Source organism: Passer domesticus, chromosome 1 (assembly GCF_036417665.1).
Source record: "Passer domesticus isolate bPasDom1 chromosome 1, bPasDom1.hap1, whole genome shotgun sequence".
In the NCBI taxonomy this organism is placed as follows: domain Eukaryota; kingdom Metazoa; phylum Chordata; class Aves; order Passeriformes; family Passeridae; genus Passer; species Passer domesticus.
In genome coordinates this window covers 5413298-5429308 of record NC_087474.1, presented here as the reverse complement: position 1 = coordinate 5429308, position 16011 = coordinate 5413298, and the positions used below count along the sequence as shown (strand labels likewise).

General features: G+C 42.8%; 1 protein-coding gene across 3 annotated transcripts; it reads right to left on the bottom strand.

The window, feature by feature from the left end:
• Positions 1–881: 881 nt before the first annotated feature.
• Positions 882–14750, bottom strand: NUB1 (negative regulator of ubiquitin like proteins 1). 3 transcript variants are annotated; one of them, XM_064429501.1, is made up of 15 exons: positions 14732–14750; positions 12142–12259; positions 11895–12056; positions 10600–10658; positions 9990–10060; positions 9066–9248; positions 7482–7570; positions 6385–6491; positions 5330–5516; positions 4854–4961; positions 4547–4699; positions 3521–3667; positions 3137–3232; positions 2172–2364; positions 882–1551 (listed from the first exon to the last, which is right to left on the bottom strand). In XM_064429501.1, exons 2-15 carry the CDS (start codon positions 12256–12258, stop codon positions 1388–1390), a joined length of 1836 nt encoding a protein of 611 aa, XP_064285571.1. In that variant the 5' UTR covers position 12259; positions 14732–14750; the 3' UTR covers positions 882–1387. The 3 variants fall into 3 exon arrangements, with proteins under 3 accessions (XP_064285571.1, XP_064285622.1, XP_064285671.1); XM_064429552.1 differs by lacking the exon at positions 14732–14750 and adding an exon at positions 14394–14553; XM_064429601.1 differs by lacking the exon at positions 14732–14750 and adding an exon at positions 13109–13130.
• Positions 14751–16011: the final 1261 nt, after the last annotated feature.

Genomic DNA, 16011 nt, shown 5'->3' with positions numbered 1-16011 from the left:
AAAAGAATGAAATACAAACAATTCCTTAACAGTGTAATCACTGCCTGGTTTTTGCTGTGTTTGGCTGAGGGAATCAGTGCAAACCCAACCCTGCAGCCCTTCAGTCCCCGCGCTGGAGCTGAGCAGTCCTTCCGCGGCCACGGCCCCGCTCCCTGCAGCGCTCAGCAGCTCACGCCCTCCTTTCCGGGCCGGTAAGCGCGGCTGGAGGCGCTGTCACCACACGGAGGGCTGATGTTCCGGCTGGAAGAGGAGAGCGCGGCCGCTTCCCTGCTCCCACCGCCTCCAGACGGGGCCTGGGCTCCCTCTACCGAGAGCGTGGAGCCATGGAAAACGACTAAACCACATCCAAGCAAAGCTGCCAGGCAGAGGAATGTCTGTTCCCCGTGCAGAGGAGTGCTTACAGGGCAGGAAAAGCGATGTTATAAAACCACAGAAACCCCCAAATGCTCCTTCAGAACGCTGGAGCTGGGCACAACTACCGAGACAGCACCTGAACCAAGCTCTGCTCAACAGCTGATTGCACAATATCCTGTAATCCCCTGAAATCACAGAATCATAGGGTTAAAGAGACCTTCAAGACTGAGTCCAACCTTTTCCCTGACACCTCAACAAACCACGGCACCGAGTGCCACATTCCAGTCTTTTTTTTAAACACATCCAGGGATGGTGATTCCACCACCTCCCCGGGCAGACCATCATCCTTAATCCACACTTTATCCATCAACCTTAATCCACACACCTGCAGAGGTTAATCAGAGCTGGGGGAAAGTGGCTGTTTAGTTATAGAAGGAAATTCCAGTAGATCACTGCCCCAGTCCCAGGATAGGCCCTGCCAGGTAGTTCCCACTTTTTAAACAAAGCACAGAGGTCTCTCACCGAAGGCAGAAGCAGCACAGAGTTACCTTTATTGCCTGTGTAACACCTGTAGGAAGGGACAAGCAGAACACGGTATAAACCCATGCACAACAGATACATTAATGGCTCTTAGAAATCTTTCAGAAGAAAAGTTGGAACGCTGATACACCTCTACAGCCTCATGAGCTAAGGTTTCTCGTTTACAAACTCATGTTTTTCTTTTAAAGCTGGTATTTTAAAATGGTATAGAAATGCTTCTTTACTGAGTTAACTTATTTCACAATAAAAATATAGTTTAGTTCTATTAAATTTTCTTCTGAAAATAAATGTTTCTATTTTTCTATGACAATAAATTACAATGTATCACAAATGTAGGCTTTAAGCAGAGTTACAAATAAGCAGGAATTAAGTATTCCAACTATAGTTTAATGGAATTCAAGGCCCTTAGTAAGAGATAAGCTGAAGGTGCATTTATAATCCAAACTCCATTTGACAAGGTAAATACATATAACTGAAGTAGATTTAATGGGATTTAGTGCTGCGGTACTTGTATATAGGATAAGTATTCATGAATTATCTGCTCCTCTTCCTCAAGTGTTAAATCCAGATAATCCTCTTCATGCTCAGGAATATCCTCTAGGATTTCATTCACTGCATCAGTCTCCATGTCTTCATCTGTTGGTGAACTAGAGGAACCTTCCAATAGAAAGCAGCAGCAGTGAATCCACCACTGAAAGCAGCTGGTGCTCTCCCTGTTTCAGCAGCCTGGCTGCTCTGCCAGCCCCTTCCTGCACAACCACCTCTTACAATCACTCTGCAAAGGACAGGGCAGGATGGCCATTTTTCCTAATTATTTAAATGTGGTGTAGGAAAGCTTTTAGTTATACAGCAGGGATGACTACAGCTCTGGCAAATAACGAGAGAAAAAGTATGTGCAAGTTTCTTTGTTGAGTTTAAAGTTATTGATTATGGTTCTATCCTGTAAGGGATGTGATGAAGGAGTATGGAGGCAGGCCAGCCCCTGCAGAGGACAGGTCTGGAATAAACTCCTCAGCCCTGTCCAGGACACCCTGAGTGTCACCTTTTCTCCTGGGCTGCACCTGCCTGCAGCTGGTACCCATCTCCTCGGGTCCCTTTGTGGCTGTCACTGCAGGGAACAACAGCTGCCTTCCTGTAACTGTGTTCCCAATAAAAACAGCCTGGGGCATTACTGCAGCCCTGTGTCAGGATTTCAGCAGAAATTGCTTAACTATTTTCTACAAAAGCCAGAACAGCCTTGCCTTCCCTTCCCACCCTGCTGGATGCCACACTCTCACCTGCAGACTCTGTGAGCAGGTCCTTGGAAGAAGTGGATTCCTCTGATGGACTGGACCCCTCTGAGGACAGGAGCAGTGAAGGGGGAAGAACTCCCCCATAATGAGCAAGGGTTTGGGAAGCCACGTGGATGTTCCCTTTAAAGACCTTTAGAGCTTGCTCTGCTGACTCACGGCTGAAACCCATGTATGTCAGCTGCAGGAGGGGAAAAAGATAAAAAATAATTTTAAAAAATAATAAATTAGTAAGAAATCTGGGGAACTCCAAGCTCATCTGACACCAGGGTCTGACAGGAATCTGACTCTGCATCTGACAGTCATCCTCTCACACAGAGAAAAGCACTGCATGCCAGGAATTCCAGGACACTGACTCTGGTTTACTGGAACAGTTAACAACAGGGCAGTGACCTATTAAAGGCATGAGCATGTTGAGCAGGATCAAGAGCCTCTTGTCTAGTACCAGACCAATTCTTTTTCTGTTTTCAAAATGAAACTTCAAAGCACTGCAGTGTATCAGGGGGTGCATGTGTTTTTCTGAGGCAATACAGTTTTCCTGCCTTACATCAATTACACAGCCACTCTAACTACTGACGAGCTTGTCAGACAGCCTGTCATGAGAAACACAGATTCCAACTCTTCCCCTTGTGCACTGCAGAGTTTAGAGACTTGATTAAATTTCTCATTTGCTGTCTTTTTTGGGATAGAGCATTACAGTGCACAAAATTTTCCTCCATATCCATGCACGCCAGGTTGGCGCAATGGGCAGGAAGTACACACAAATTACATGTTAGCCTGAGTGACTTCACCATGAAGAGTGAGTGAATGCCAGACCCTGGAGTGTGACAGCCTGAGTGAACACGGGTCGAAGAATACTTGTACAGCTTTACTTCAGGAAAATCTGCTGCTCTTGCAAGCACAACTCAGAAACAAGACAACCAACTCACAATAAAGCAAGTGGTCTAGCTTACTTGCTCAATACTCTCTTGGGAAACCTGAAACTGGTCCATGGCCACAGAATCATCATCATCATCTTCCAAGAGTAACTCAGGATTGTCAAGAATAAACTGTAGGAAAACAGAGAGAGATCAAAATAGAGGAACAGAGCTACAACAGTACTCAACACAGCTGCAGCCCAATGGCTGATATAAGCAAACTTCAGCCAACTTAAGCAACATTTTATTTATTGGGTCAAGAAGTGCAAGTTCAGTCATTACAGCTCAGAAAAGGTAGCTATGAACTAAAAAGTGTAGACTACAGAAAACAGGAATCTGCTAAACAATAAAAAACAACAACCAACCAAATTTCTTTTGTACAATGCTACAGAAAAAAAAGCGTACAGAGAAATAATTTACCTTAAAGGCTTGGTCCAGGTTTCCTCGTGTCTTTTGAAGAGCTATCTGAGCAGCTCTCTCTGAGTAGCCCATACTTTTCAGGGTGTTGATGTCCTCCAGTCGCCGCCTCCTTTTAGCTCTCTCCTCCCTCCTGATCTGTGCCTTTTCCTGCAAGAGCACAGACACTGCAAAGCTCACTGTGCATGAGAATGCTTTAACACATACCCTGTACATGGAGGGTTTCGTGGATTTTTTTTTGTTTCAAGTTTGAATCTCTTGGGAAAAAGGCTTTTTTTTTTTCTTTCTGTAAATACAGACTGTGCTGCCAGACACTCGTTCCTAAATAAAGCTGCATTTCCACGAGCCAGCCCTGTCGCCACACTTCCGCTCTGCAGATCAGATCTGGTGCCATCACAGCTATTCCAGGCCCTGTGTGGTAAGTGACAAACCCATTTGGCAGATGGGCCCACAGACAAGACTTGCCAAGGACAGACAGTCAGAACCGGGCAGGGAGCCAGGGAGTTCTGTTCAGTCTTCCCTCAGCCAGTTGGCTTTTCTGTCCACACTTCACTGTCTGAAGTCTAGAAGTGCCTCCTCAGCTCACCAAACATCACTTCAGATCTGGACAGCACTGTCTTCACTCACTCTAGCACAAAAAAATCTTTTCCCTCCTGGATCTTCCAAGTACAAACCCACAATAGAGGGCAGCCAAGCCTGGGAGTGACAGCTTGGTCCTGGTGGTTTGTTCCCATATCACTGCTGAGTAGCAAACACTGGTGCAAAGCCTTTCCATGTGCCTCTGTAGTACAACCACAGGTCTTTGGCACTCTTGTCCCATCTGTTTTGAGACAGAGCTTCCCCTGTTAGTGCATTAAGTTTTGGTTTCAAACTCGTGCCAACACGTCCAACTGTTGGCTACACCAACAGTGCCAGAGCAGGATAATCCAAGTCCTTAACTTAGCACCACCCTGCCCTGGCCACAAAACACACAACTCATGGACACCCCAGCTCAGGCGATGTGTGGTTTAATGCCCTCACTGCTCTTACCTCTCTCCTGTTGGTGATTAGATTGGCAGCATGCTCCACATTCCCATGGCATGCTCGCAGGGCAAGGCGAGCTTCCTGCTCCGAGAACCCCAGGAGTGACAGGCGATCCACTTTGTCAGGATCTATGGACAGCTCTCCGTACAAAGAGGATGCCTGGGAAGAACAAAATGACACCACTTACACTGTTAAAATACAAACAAAAAAAGCCTCCCTGTTTCTCTGAGGAAGCAAAGAACAGGTTCAAGGTGGAACCCAAACTGAGGGGTTGGAGTGAAGGACTCCAGAGTTTTATCTAAAGGTGTCTTACCTTCTGAATGTACTCTGCAGCCTCCTTTTCTCTGCCACTGTGGTAGTGCCCAATTCCTTGAAGGAGGTAAAGCCGCAGAAATAAAACCTTCTCCCGGCCATAGCTTCCCTAAGGAATTGTTTAAAGAAGGAGAGGGGACCATGTAGATAGAAACACGTGGTAGAACACCAGTTCATTATCAACAGAACATTCTACACATTTAGAGAAGACACAGTCTGGGCTTTGTGACACTCAGTGTGCAGATAAACCACCACACCTAAACCCCTGATCATGTCTGTGCTTATAAACACAGGTTTGCCATGACCTTTTTGCCAGGCCTAATGTTTCCCCTGGGCTGACAATTACAGAACCAGGTAACAGGCTGATGATACACAGGAAAACTTTAAGCTTCTAAAAGCCAGTCTTGCAATATTTGAACAGTAACTGAATACATGCAGAAAAAAAATCCCACCCTAATGAAGTCAAACCCAGCATACTTTGATGTCAATAAGCCTCTCGTGGTTCTCTCCATAGCACCTCTGGAAGCATCTCTGTGCTGTGGACAGCTTTTTCTCTGCATCATCCAGGCAGTCCAGCTGCTCCAGACGGAAGTAGCACCACACTATATCCAGCTGCAGCACTGCGTAATTATCAACCGTGTTCAGCAGCTCCGTGCTACACTCACTGGAAAATAAAACAGGTTTTTTTTTTTCCTGCAAGAGGGTTGTTTATTTCCCCTCCCCCCCACCACTTTTTAACATTCATAAGACAACATTAGAAGTGTGCACACTTATGGTGGAGAAAGCACACTCTTCATATCTGAGGCAGGAAACTGATGCCAGGGAAACAGGAATCAAATGCTGATCCCTCATTCCATTCACTGACACACAGGACTGATGCCAAGGCTGCATCTTAAAGCATCACAGTAACAAAATGAGCTGTGGCTACTGTTTAATATGGCATCTCTAAAAGCATAATGGAATTAAACCCTGTGTGATCTTTGGGAGGACTGAGAAACTGCCTCAGTGCACATGAACATGCTGAGAACGGTGCCAGTCTCCTTGCACACCCACACAGATGAGAAACAGACAGGGACAGTATTACTTTTGGGATCTCAAAAGAACAATTTAGGGCTCTGACAGCTGATAGGAAATGAATTTACTTGCAGAAGCCCTGGTATGGTTACTGACCTCAGCTATCTGCTCCACCTTTTACAAGAAATTATTACTTCACAGGAGCAACTGCAAATGAATATCTGTAACTGTCTCTCAAGCTAATGCAATTTATAACCTGGTACATGAATATTGACAGTTTCTGTTTATGCTGTTATGAAAGATTAACTTGCCCAGTGGCAGTATCTGTTTCAGCTGTTCTACATGAAGCCACCTGTCACTGCAAGTCAGAGCTTTATCTGCTGCTTCCCATCTGCAAGGGGGGGTGTGGAGCAACCCCAGGCAAAACTGGCCCTGATTTATATGCACAGGTAGAGGCTGTGCTGTTCCTTTATGGGCTGACAGTAAAGACAGACACAAAGACTCAAAAATGTTCTTACCAGAAGTGTTTATCAGCATCCAACAAATATGGAAGTGCTATTTCATATTCTTTCTTCTTCATTAATGCTCTGCCTTTCTCATGGTAACCCATAGCCAGCACAAGTGCCTAGAAAAACAGATTGAGACTTTTGACTGCACCTCCCCAAATCAAAGTGCTAAAAGGAAATATCCAATATCCAGGTAATCCATCAGAGTCCTCATTCCTCCTAGAAAAACACCACTGTTTCAGTTCTGCAAGACCAGTGCTATCTCACACTGCTTGACACTTCTCTCCCACCTGATAATGTCAGATACTGTCTAGTTAAAAGCAAGGGATGTTACTGGCACAAGAAATGCTGCACCAAGCTTACTTTAAGTATGCAACCCCAGAGAGATTCTCAATGGTGATACAAAGCTCAGCATTTTTCTGGGTGCTGCACTTCCTAACAGCACCAAACTTGTTTTGCTTCGCTATCACAATTATCTCACAAAACCTAAGGATTCACCTCCTGAACAGCCTCAGAACTGAAAATTAAATTTTGAATGTGTCAGGAAAACACTCCTGCAGTATAACAAATGGAAATGTAATAATAATTCTGGATAGAAACAACCTGCAATATTTCCTCTGATCCTCGATCAATACTGATGAAATCTCATCCACTTGAACACTGGATGCTCTAAGCCTTCAGGTGAATTATTATGTTCAGCACTTCATCAGAACTGCATGCAGACTCATCAAGTTTACAAATGGAAATAAGGCCTAAGAAATAAATTACTTTCATGCCTTTCTAGGACACCCAAAATTTACAATAGGCACTAAGATCAACAAAGTTAAAGCTTGTTTTAGACCCCAAAGTAAGATATGGACTACACAGGGGTCAGTGCCAGATCAAACCTGCAATGAGATCAGGAACCAGAGGTTGTCTCCAGATGACTGAAATGTTCCTACCTATAGAATTCTACTTCAATTGTATTTCAAAATTATTTGTATTAAACAAACATCTAGTGGGCCCAGGGTTACATCCCCAGAAAGTCTGGCTGTATTTCAATCCCCTATTTTAAATGTTTCATAGTTTTAAGAGCTATATTAGTGGCACTGTAAGATGCTTTCACCTACTTTTTTAGCTTGAGGAGGAATCTGAATTGACCTTCCAGTTTGATTAGCTATATCTAGGTATGGGGCAGAGTCTGGATCCAAGTACTCCTCTGAAAGATATAAAAAAGTTTAAAATTTAAACATCACCTTCAACAGAGCAACTCTGCTGCCATAAGATTATTTTAGTAATGTTGCTAAACAAAACAGCAAACAACAAAAAAACCCCAGAATTATATATAAAGGCTGCATGTCTGTTTTTCTGGACATACCAACAGTGGCTCTGGCCAGGTAAACATGAGGAACTTCTAGAAAGGTCACTGTGGAAAAGGCCTTGTGCATGTAGAAATTTAGACACAATATCAAAAGTTCCATGAACTATAAAGAAATGGGTTTTTTTGCAGAAGACAAAACACCTACATTTTACACAACAAAGCATTTGAAATGATTTATCAACTAAAGCTAGAATATTTAGAAAATACAGCTGAGCACAGTTGATAAAGCTGGAAAAAAATACAGCTCAGTATTTTCCTTCCCCACATATTTAATGCTTGTTATCAACCTACCAATTTTGTTTTCACTTCCATTTGATTCACAATGAAAAGATTGTTTTCTTGTAGCCAAAAGACAGTTAAGGAAGAGTTTGTTGAGATTAAAAGCTTCTGCCCTGTGGTTTCTCTCACGTGAGACAAAAGGATTGTGAAACCCTCACTGCACTTCTCACAGAACCTTCATCCTGGGAGCCCATTACAGACTCTGCTCTTTACTCTGGCATTGGCTGTAACTGACAGCAGCAAAAACATAAAGAGACCCAACTCAGGATTCAAAATTCAGGGTCTAGATCATCCCTTATGTCCAAAAAAGGCCAACACTTCTGTCATGTGTTCAAAATCTGATATTGTGGTAGGAAACCAGAAGTCACCAGCTTTGAAGCTTTGTTCAGGTGCTTCTGCATTTGGCAGGAATTCGTGACCTGCTCAGCTTCACAGCTCCTTGCTTGTGGATTTGTGACACAATGAAATAGAGAAGTGATTTAAACTCGCCACCAAGCACTGCAGTTCACAAACACAACCTCATTTTCAAGAATTATTACTGTTAAATTAACTATATCCCTTTAACTTAATCCACAGTTGCCAGGAATCAACGTCCCAAGGGAATGAGAACACCACAGCCGTGTTGCAGATGGCAGTGACAAATGAGCTGCTCTGCACAATGAAACCATGGTTACACACAGCCATAGCTAAACTACAAAAAAAGTGTTTAATGACTTAAAACACATTATGCACTGTGCTTTTGTCTACAATAAATCTAAAGCTTATTACAAATCATCAGTCCCTTAAATGCCAAGTGCTAATTAAACAATTGATTCATATTGTGTCCTTCTCAAAGTGCCAAAGTTTTTTGCAGCATCCTAGTTGTGTAAAAATGGTGGAAAAAAAAAGTTTTAGCCAATTTAAAATCCAGTTTTCAAATAGGTAGAAACCTAGAAAAGTGTGAACTGAAATTCAGCCATGGTACAGGCAGTTGAAAGGCCTGTGAGAACGTAATTTTGGATGCACAAAAATTAATGAACACCCACCTCCCCCCCAGTCCAACAAGCCCACTTACCTCTTGCTGCTAGAATTTCCAAACCCTTCTTAGTTCTCTGCATCTTGTCATTTATTTCTTTTTCTTTCTTACACTGAAGCTCTTCCTCCTGAACTTTTCTTTTGGTTTCCTCGTCACTCTGTTCCAGCTGAAGCACCATCACTTTTGCATTGTGTGTGACACCCTGATCTTCAAGGGTTTTACCTGCAAAACAGAGTGTGATTAATACAATTCAACTACTGGAACTAATGAAATTGCAAGACTTGAGAACTCATCAAAGCCTCTAAAAATTACTGACACAGTCAGCAAAATTTAGAATCAGATTTGTGTCTTAAAAGGGCTTTTGAAGTGATTTTATGTTTCTTTCCTTGTTTTTTTCCCAAACATTTTAGAACTACCATTATTTCTATTTCAGTTAATTGATCTTCAGGCAAAAACTGCAATAAGAACATGTCCAGGATCATACACCACAAGAGTACAGGACAGAGGAACTGGGAACTGAATCCAAGCTCCTTCTGTCAGTTCTGTGGCTCTAATTCTGATATATTCCAGAGCCATCAGCAAAGAAAAAGCTCTATCACCACTTCCCATATGTCTGACAGGTTGAGCATGGGCAAAACATTACAAAAAGTCTTTAAAAATGCTCTTATAGAGTAAGGTTTTTGAAGGAATTTAGACTTTCTCTTAAATGTGCATTTTCAGTGTTTCAACACTAGAAAAGGGGATTTTCTACATTCATTACAGTTTTCCTTTAATTCATCTAATTCTATTTAAGCATTTGGATTATTATAATTTAATAAATTTCCTGTAAAGCAGAAACTGAAAATGTAACAGCTGTTTTTTTGAAATTTCTGAAATTAATAGAGTTAAAAGGCAAATTTTCTTTTGAGAAGCAGGAAAAACTAGAGAATTATCATAAAAGTATCTTTAACTAGAGATACATACCCAGATCAAGCTGCTTCTTATTTATGATTATTTTGACAGCATTTTCTTGTAATGCATATTCCTGTGCTATCCTGTGAAAGAAATAATTTCATCCATGAACATAAATTTTTAAGGTTATACACTATTTTGTTTCAATAGTAATAAAACCTAAAAAAAAGTGCCTATAAATGGCTTAAAATTTTTGCTACAAAAGGCTGCTAGAAGTAAAATAACCCCATCAGAGAGCTTTATGCACTATATAGAGAAAACCTGGGATACAAAAAGGGAAAAAGCAAAACAGACAGAAAATAATCTGATATTTTAGGCTTAAAAGCAAAAAAGAAAGAGAAAGTCATGTTCACTGTTTAGAGGATCTGCCTGGTTACAGACTTGGAACACTGGTACTTGCTGGGGATTTACACAGAACTCTCTTTTTCCTGTTTTCCATCTGTTAAACCACAGCTGTTCCCATGAAGAACTGCCCTACAGGGACACTGGACATCCTGTTCAGAGAATAGATGCTAAGAAAAAGCTTAAATCAAACAAAAAGCATGTTTGTTTGCATTTTTAAAAAATGCTCTGTGACAGGGTGGTGTCTCATGAGAGAAGCACAAAGGGTGATTGCACTTACTGGGATCTGAGCTCTTTGCCTGTGATGAACAGACTGGTCTCCAGTGGGATTTTCCTGCTCTGTAGTAATTATATTGGGTGGGGAAAATAAAGAGGGAAGGAAAAGCATGATATATTAATATACTTTGGACATTTTCTTAATTAATTGTTCTACAATAACATTTCTTTTCCAAATAACAATCATATTTAGAGGGTTATGGCTGGACATACATAGCAATAATTTCCAGTTCTGTACTTGCTATAGTGCTAAAAATAAGCATTTTAACAGCAGGATATTCAGAATTAAATAAATCTAAATTCAGAACCAAACAATTTAAATTAATTTAATTATGCACCTCCAATCTTAACTGTGCTTTGCAATTATGCCACTCACCTGTGACTGGCTAAGTTATGATTAATTCCTATTAGTGTCTCTGGTCCCAGATTAGATAAACTGGAGTTTTAAATTAATTCATTCCCCTATTTGCCCAGCAGCATTATAAAATAGAATTATGAAACTATTTGGTTGTTTTAACTGCATGGCAATCACTTAAAACTCTCTACCCTTTAGCCCAGGTAATTATTTTTCACTACAGGAGTATTTTATGCATGAAAATAGAAGTCAAAACCTGACTCTAAAAGGGCAAAACTTAATTCAGTTCTCTGTTGGAGAAGACTTTAGGAGCCTGCTCTGGAAGGCTGAGCTTTGGAATGGGCTGCCCAGGGAGGTGGTGGAATCTGCACCCCTGGAAGTGTTCAAGAAACATCTGGAAGAAGCACTGAGTGCCACAGTTCCATTGTCAAGGTGGTGGAGACTGGACTTGATGATCTTGGAGGTCTTTTCCAACCTTAATGATTCTGTGACTCTGTAATTCTATGACTCCATGAAGGGAGCAGGTGAGTGCCATCACAACAGGAAATCCTGCTCCTCATTTCCAAGTTCAAGTGACATCAAAATGCTGAATCAACTTTAGGTTTTCTATTAATCTGTTATTTATTGCTAATACAAGCAGTTACATCAGAAGGAATCAAATCGAAATAAGACACTTCAATCCAATTTACTTTTCTTATTTGAAAAATTAATTGCCATTAAATCCTAAAGGGAAAAATTCCTTATCTCCTCAACATTAGATTCCTTTGCTATGATATTTCTATATACCTGGGCAACTAAAATATGTAATTTCCCCCTCCCCAATTTTTTTTATACCTCACACGGATCACTCATACCAAACACTGTAGTGGAAAAAACCTCAAAGTAAACCTACTCAAACCTCAAAGTCAAGCTATTTATGCAGACTTTTCTGCAGTGTTACTCACTTTTCTACGAGGCAGATATATATCAAGTCTTGCAATCCCAGTCACTTTGAAATTCTCATTTCCTGTCCCACGCTCAATTGCTTTACACCGTATTTCTTCCAGCATATTCTCTGCATCATTCTTATTGATATTCAGCTTGGATGAATATTTTTGTACAAGCTCCTGAAAAAATGACAAGAAAAACTGGGAAAATGCACCAGCAGTATGACATGGAAGACGTACACATCAACTCAGAGAAAATATTTACCTTCATCTCTTCACCAGCTTCCTTTTTCTCATTTGTATATGGTGGTTTCCATAGCTGAATTTTGTCCTCTCTTAAGCAGCTTGTCAGTTTTGCTATCAAATACTTCTTTTGTGCCATTCTTTTAAAATAAAAGCAGAGTTGGAAGGGAAAAGAGAGAAAAATAAACAATCCTTTAATACAGTTTTCTTGCACTAGGACATTCTGCTTTTCAAGAAGCCTAAGTGACGTTCTGGAATCCTGAAATAAATTATGGGTATTAAATTCATTCCATGCATTTTGGTGGGGAGGGGAAACTGAGGCCAAACCATGAGAAAAAATGGGGCAAAAATAATTGAAAAGAGGGTGAAATTTGGAATGGAGCAGGGATAACTAACAAGGGCCCTGCCATTTCAAGACAAATTAAACCTTTACTGATCCCCTCATGTGAACTGGGAGTCAATACATCAAAATTGACAATTCAGTTGTTCTGCCCTGCTCTGGAACCACCAATTCTGATTCAGCTCAGACAAAGCAGGAAACTCTGAGTTAATCAGCATGACCCTGGGGAAAAAAACCCAAACACCACAAAAAAAAAAAACAAACAGGGGAGCCACACAGAGAGCAAGGAAGGGTGGGTGCAGAGATCAAGAGAAAAAAACAAACTCCAGGTGCATCATAAATTATGGGAGAGTTGTGGCTCTTGGACACTGGCAATCATATGGAAAATGTCCTTTAAATTAGACAGAAAAGCATTTAAAATGTTGGCATACATGCACTAAGGTGGCCATGAAATTCAATTAATCAGTTTCACTTTTCTTTCAGAGTGGTTTCCATCTTTCATTCTTGTTTACTGGCACACAGCTCTCAGGAGAACAGGGAAGAGTTCCCCCAGTTTCAAAAACTGCTCCTGGCTCAGAAAAACACTATTTGAGGGGGGGGGAAAGTAGGCAAATATTCAATTTGTGGTAAATTTACCAGTCAGCCTTACCTCAAGCCCAGCTTAACTGAGCTTCAAAGAATTCCCTGCTGCAGTGACAAGAGTTTCCCCCAAACAGGAGTCAGAGGGATGAAGTGGGCAAGAGGATGGTTTAACAACCCTTCCAGCTGGATTGCTGCAATTTGCACAGTGTCTGTCTGTCCAAACCAGCAGAGACAAACAACATTCCTTTTCCTGCTGGGATGCTGCTGCTATTATTTGAGAGCCAAGGCAAACAATGGCATTTACAAAGCTAAAAGTGACAAAACCACTCAATTTCCAAAACACTGTAGCTATTACTGCAGCTTTCCCCTTTCCCAAAACAAACCAGGGAATTCTCATTAACAGCCTGCAACCATCATTTCCCCACTTTTAAGTTATGCTGAAGACCCATTTTATAACCACAATTCTACTTAACATTTGCAAAAAAAAAAAAAGTTACTCATGGTTTTGGGTCGCTCAGATAAAATTTAAAATTGCAGTCTGTGCTTAAGACTAAGAATTATACACACAGGTCACATTTATAAACTGGTCATTCATTGGTTTATCAATACTGTAGCTTGGTAAGTTTGTGATTTCTAATTAATCCATCAAAACAGAAAACACCATTGCAGTGTCCAATTAAACTTATTCTTACTAACACTCTATTTAAAAAATAAACTTTTGCTTTCACAAGCACAAAACCTATGATTTTATGTGTAACATTTCTAACACCTGTAATAAATTCCATCACAGCATCACTAAGTTGCATTAGAATCCACGGCAAAAACATCTCTGACTTTTCCATCAGCCATGAAACGCCACAAGAGCTCCTGAGGCAATTTCACTTTCGCTATGAGTTTAAAGGGACTTTCTCAAAGCTCACTGGAGTAAACAAGGGGGGTATTTCCCCAGGAACGCTCTGAATGCCAGGCTCAGCTTTTGTAAACAAAATATCATCCTCTTAGGCCAGTTTTACGTGAAATAAAACAAGTAGAGGAGTAAGATGCGCGACATAAGATGCAGCAAGCAGGTTCAAAAGGCAAATTGTTGACGGGAGGAACAGGGGGTTGCCAGAATGGTTGGATAATAACGCAGGACACATTAATTTTCCCTAAAAACGAGCCAAGCACAGCTCTGACCCACTCCTCCGCGGCTGAGCGAGGGGGAGCACTGAAGCCATGAGCAGACCCGCAGGGAGGGCAGCCCCATCCCTGCGGGCCCGGGCATCCTCATCCCTCCCCGGGAGCACATCCAGAGCCTCCCGTGCCAGGGCAGCGCCGGCCCCCGCAGCACGGCCCCGGCCCCGGGCACCCACCTGCGCCCCGCGGGCTCGGCGCAGCCGCCGCCGGGGGAAGCTCGGGGGCCGACGCGGCTGCTGCCTGAGCTGCTTCCCGGCAGGGAGGGAAGGAGGGAGGCGAGGGCCGCGGTCCCTGAGGGAGAGGAGCGGCAGCGGCTGCTACGGCGGCCCGGAAGGCCCGGGGAGGCGGGCACGACGTGCGTGAAGCCGCGCCCCGCCCGCCATGTCCGCGCCCTGCCCTCACTCGGGGCGGCTCCGCGGCCGGGCGCGCAGGGGCACAATTCCCTTTGGTTCTGTGGTGTTTGGTCTCTGCGTGCTTTCGAGCGTAGTGAAAAATAAAGGAATCACGGAATCACCTGCGTCGGTTAGGCTGGAAAAGAGCTCTGAGGTCATGGGGTCTGACATGATGGAACGCCACCATGTCAGGCAGGCCATGGTGCTCAGTGCCGTGTCCCGGCTTTCCTTAAAATCTCTAGGGAGTGTGGCTCTGCTGTCTCCCTGAACTCCCTGTTCTAGTGTCTAATCTTCCTTTCCGTGAGGAAATTCCTCTAAATATCCAAGCAGAGCTCCCTGACACAGCTTAAGGCCATGTCATCCTGTCCCTGAGGAGATTTACCCCGTCAATGTGTGGGAGAGGTGCCAAGAGCATGGACCAGGCTCGTCTTGGTGGCACCCAGCAACAGGACAGGAGCCAGTGGGCAGAAAGTTGTGTACGGGAAATTCCACCAGAACATGAGGAAAAACTTCTTCCCTGGGCAGTGACTGAGCACTGAACAGTTTGCCCAGAGAAGCTGAGGAGTTTATCTCTCTGGAGATATTCCAGAACCATCTGTGCACAATCCTGCCCCATGTGCTCTAGGATGGCCCCGCTGGAGCAGGGAGCTGGGACCAGATGATCCCCGTGGCCCCTTCCAACCTGACCCATTCTGTGGTTCTGTGAGACATAACCCCTGAAACAGCAACTTACGAGTTCTAAGTGATATTTCAAGTTCTAAGTGACATCCAGATGTTAGAAAAATAAATTAATTGTTGGTGGAATTGCCATGTTAAGGTTTAGGGCTCGACATGTTTCAACGATCTCAGACCTTGGGGAAGGTTAACAGAGCTTGGGAAGAAGGATCTACTACTGATAGTGGACACAAAGAATGCAGAATTTACAGGCCACAAGGACATTTGGCAGAACTCCCAAGATAAGGAAGAAACAAATAAAACCAACTCAGTAGCTGTGCTGAAATCAGCTCCAACTGGGTAAAAAGTAATTCTGGCAGGGAAACATCACAACAACTGACCCAAGAAACCCACAGACTCAAAACGTGAGAAAGTGCTTATTAGCATAAGAAGTGAGAGAATCATTAACCAGTAGAAGATAGAATACTAATTAAGAACTCTCCAACTTGTAGCAGATCAACAATAATGGCTTTGTTTGCTAAAATGTATCAATAGTAAGAAGTTTTGGTGGTGGGTGTGCTTGATTGGTGAAAGACCACCAGCACCCAGGCTTGAAATAAATAATGTTTCTCTCAAGTGTGTAATTATTGGCTTGTTGCACACTGGTTAATGTGACAACAGCAGGACCTGCTGGCTCCAGAGTATCTGGTGGCTCATCCCTGGGATGTGATGGGGGTCCCCGAGGCTG

Excerpts from the sequence above, each read along its gene's own strand:
- NUB1 (XM_064429501.1), bottom strand. The coding sequence starts at position 12,258 with ATGGCACAAAAGAAGTATTTGATAGCAAAACTGACAAGCTGCTTAAGA. Across the intron at positions 12,057-12,141 it reads AAGCTGGTGAAGAGATGAAG|GAGCTTGTACAAAAATATTC; the intron begins GTAAATATTTTC and ends TCATTTTTTCAG. Across the intron at positions 10,061-10,599 it reads GGCAAAGAGCTCAGATCCCA|GATAGCACAGGAATATGCAT; the intron begins GTAAGTGCAATC and ends TTTCTTTCACAG.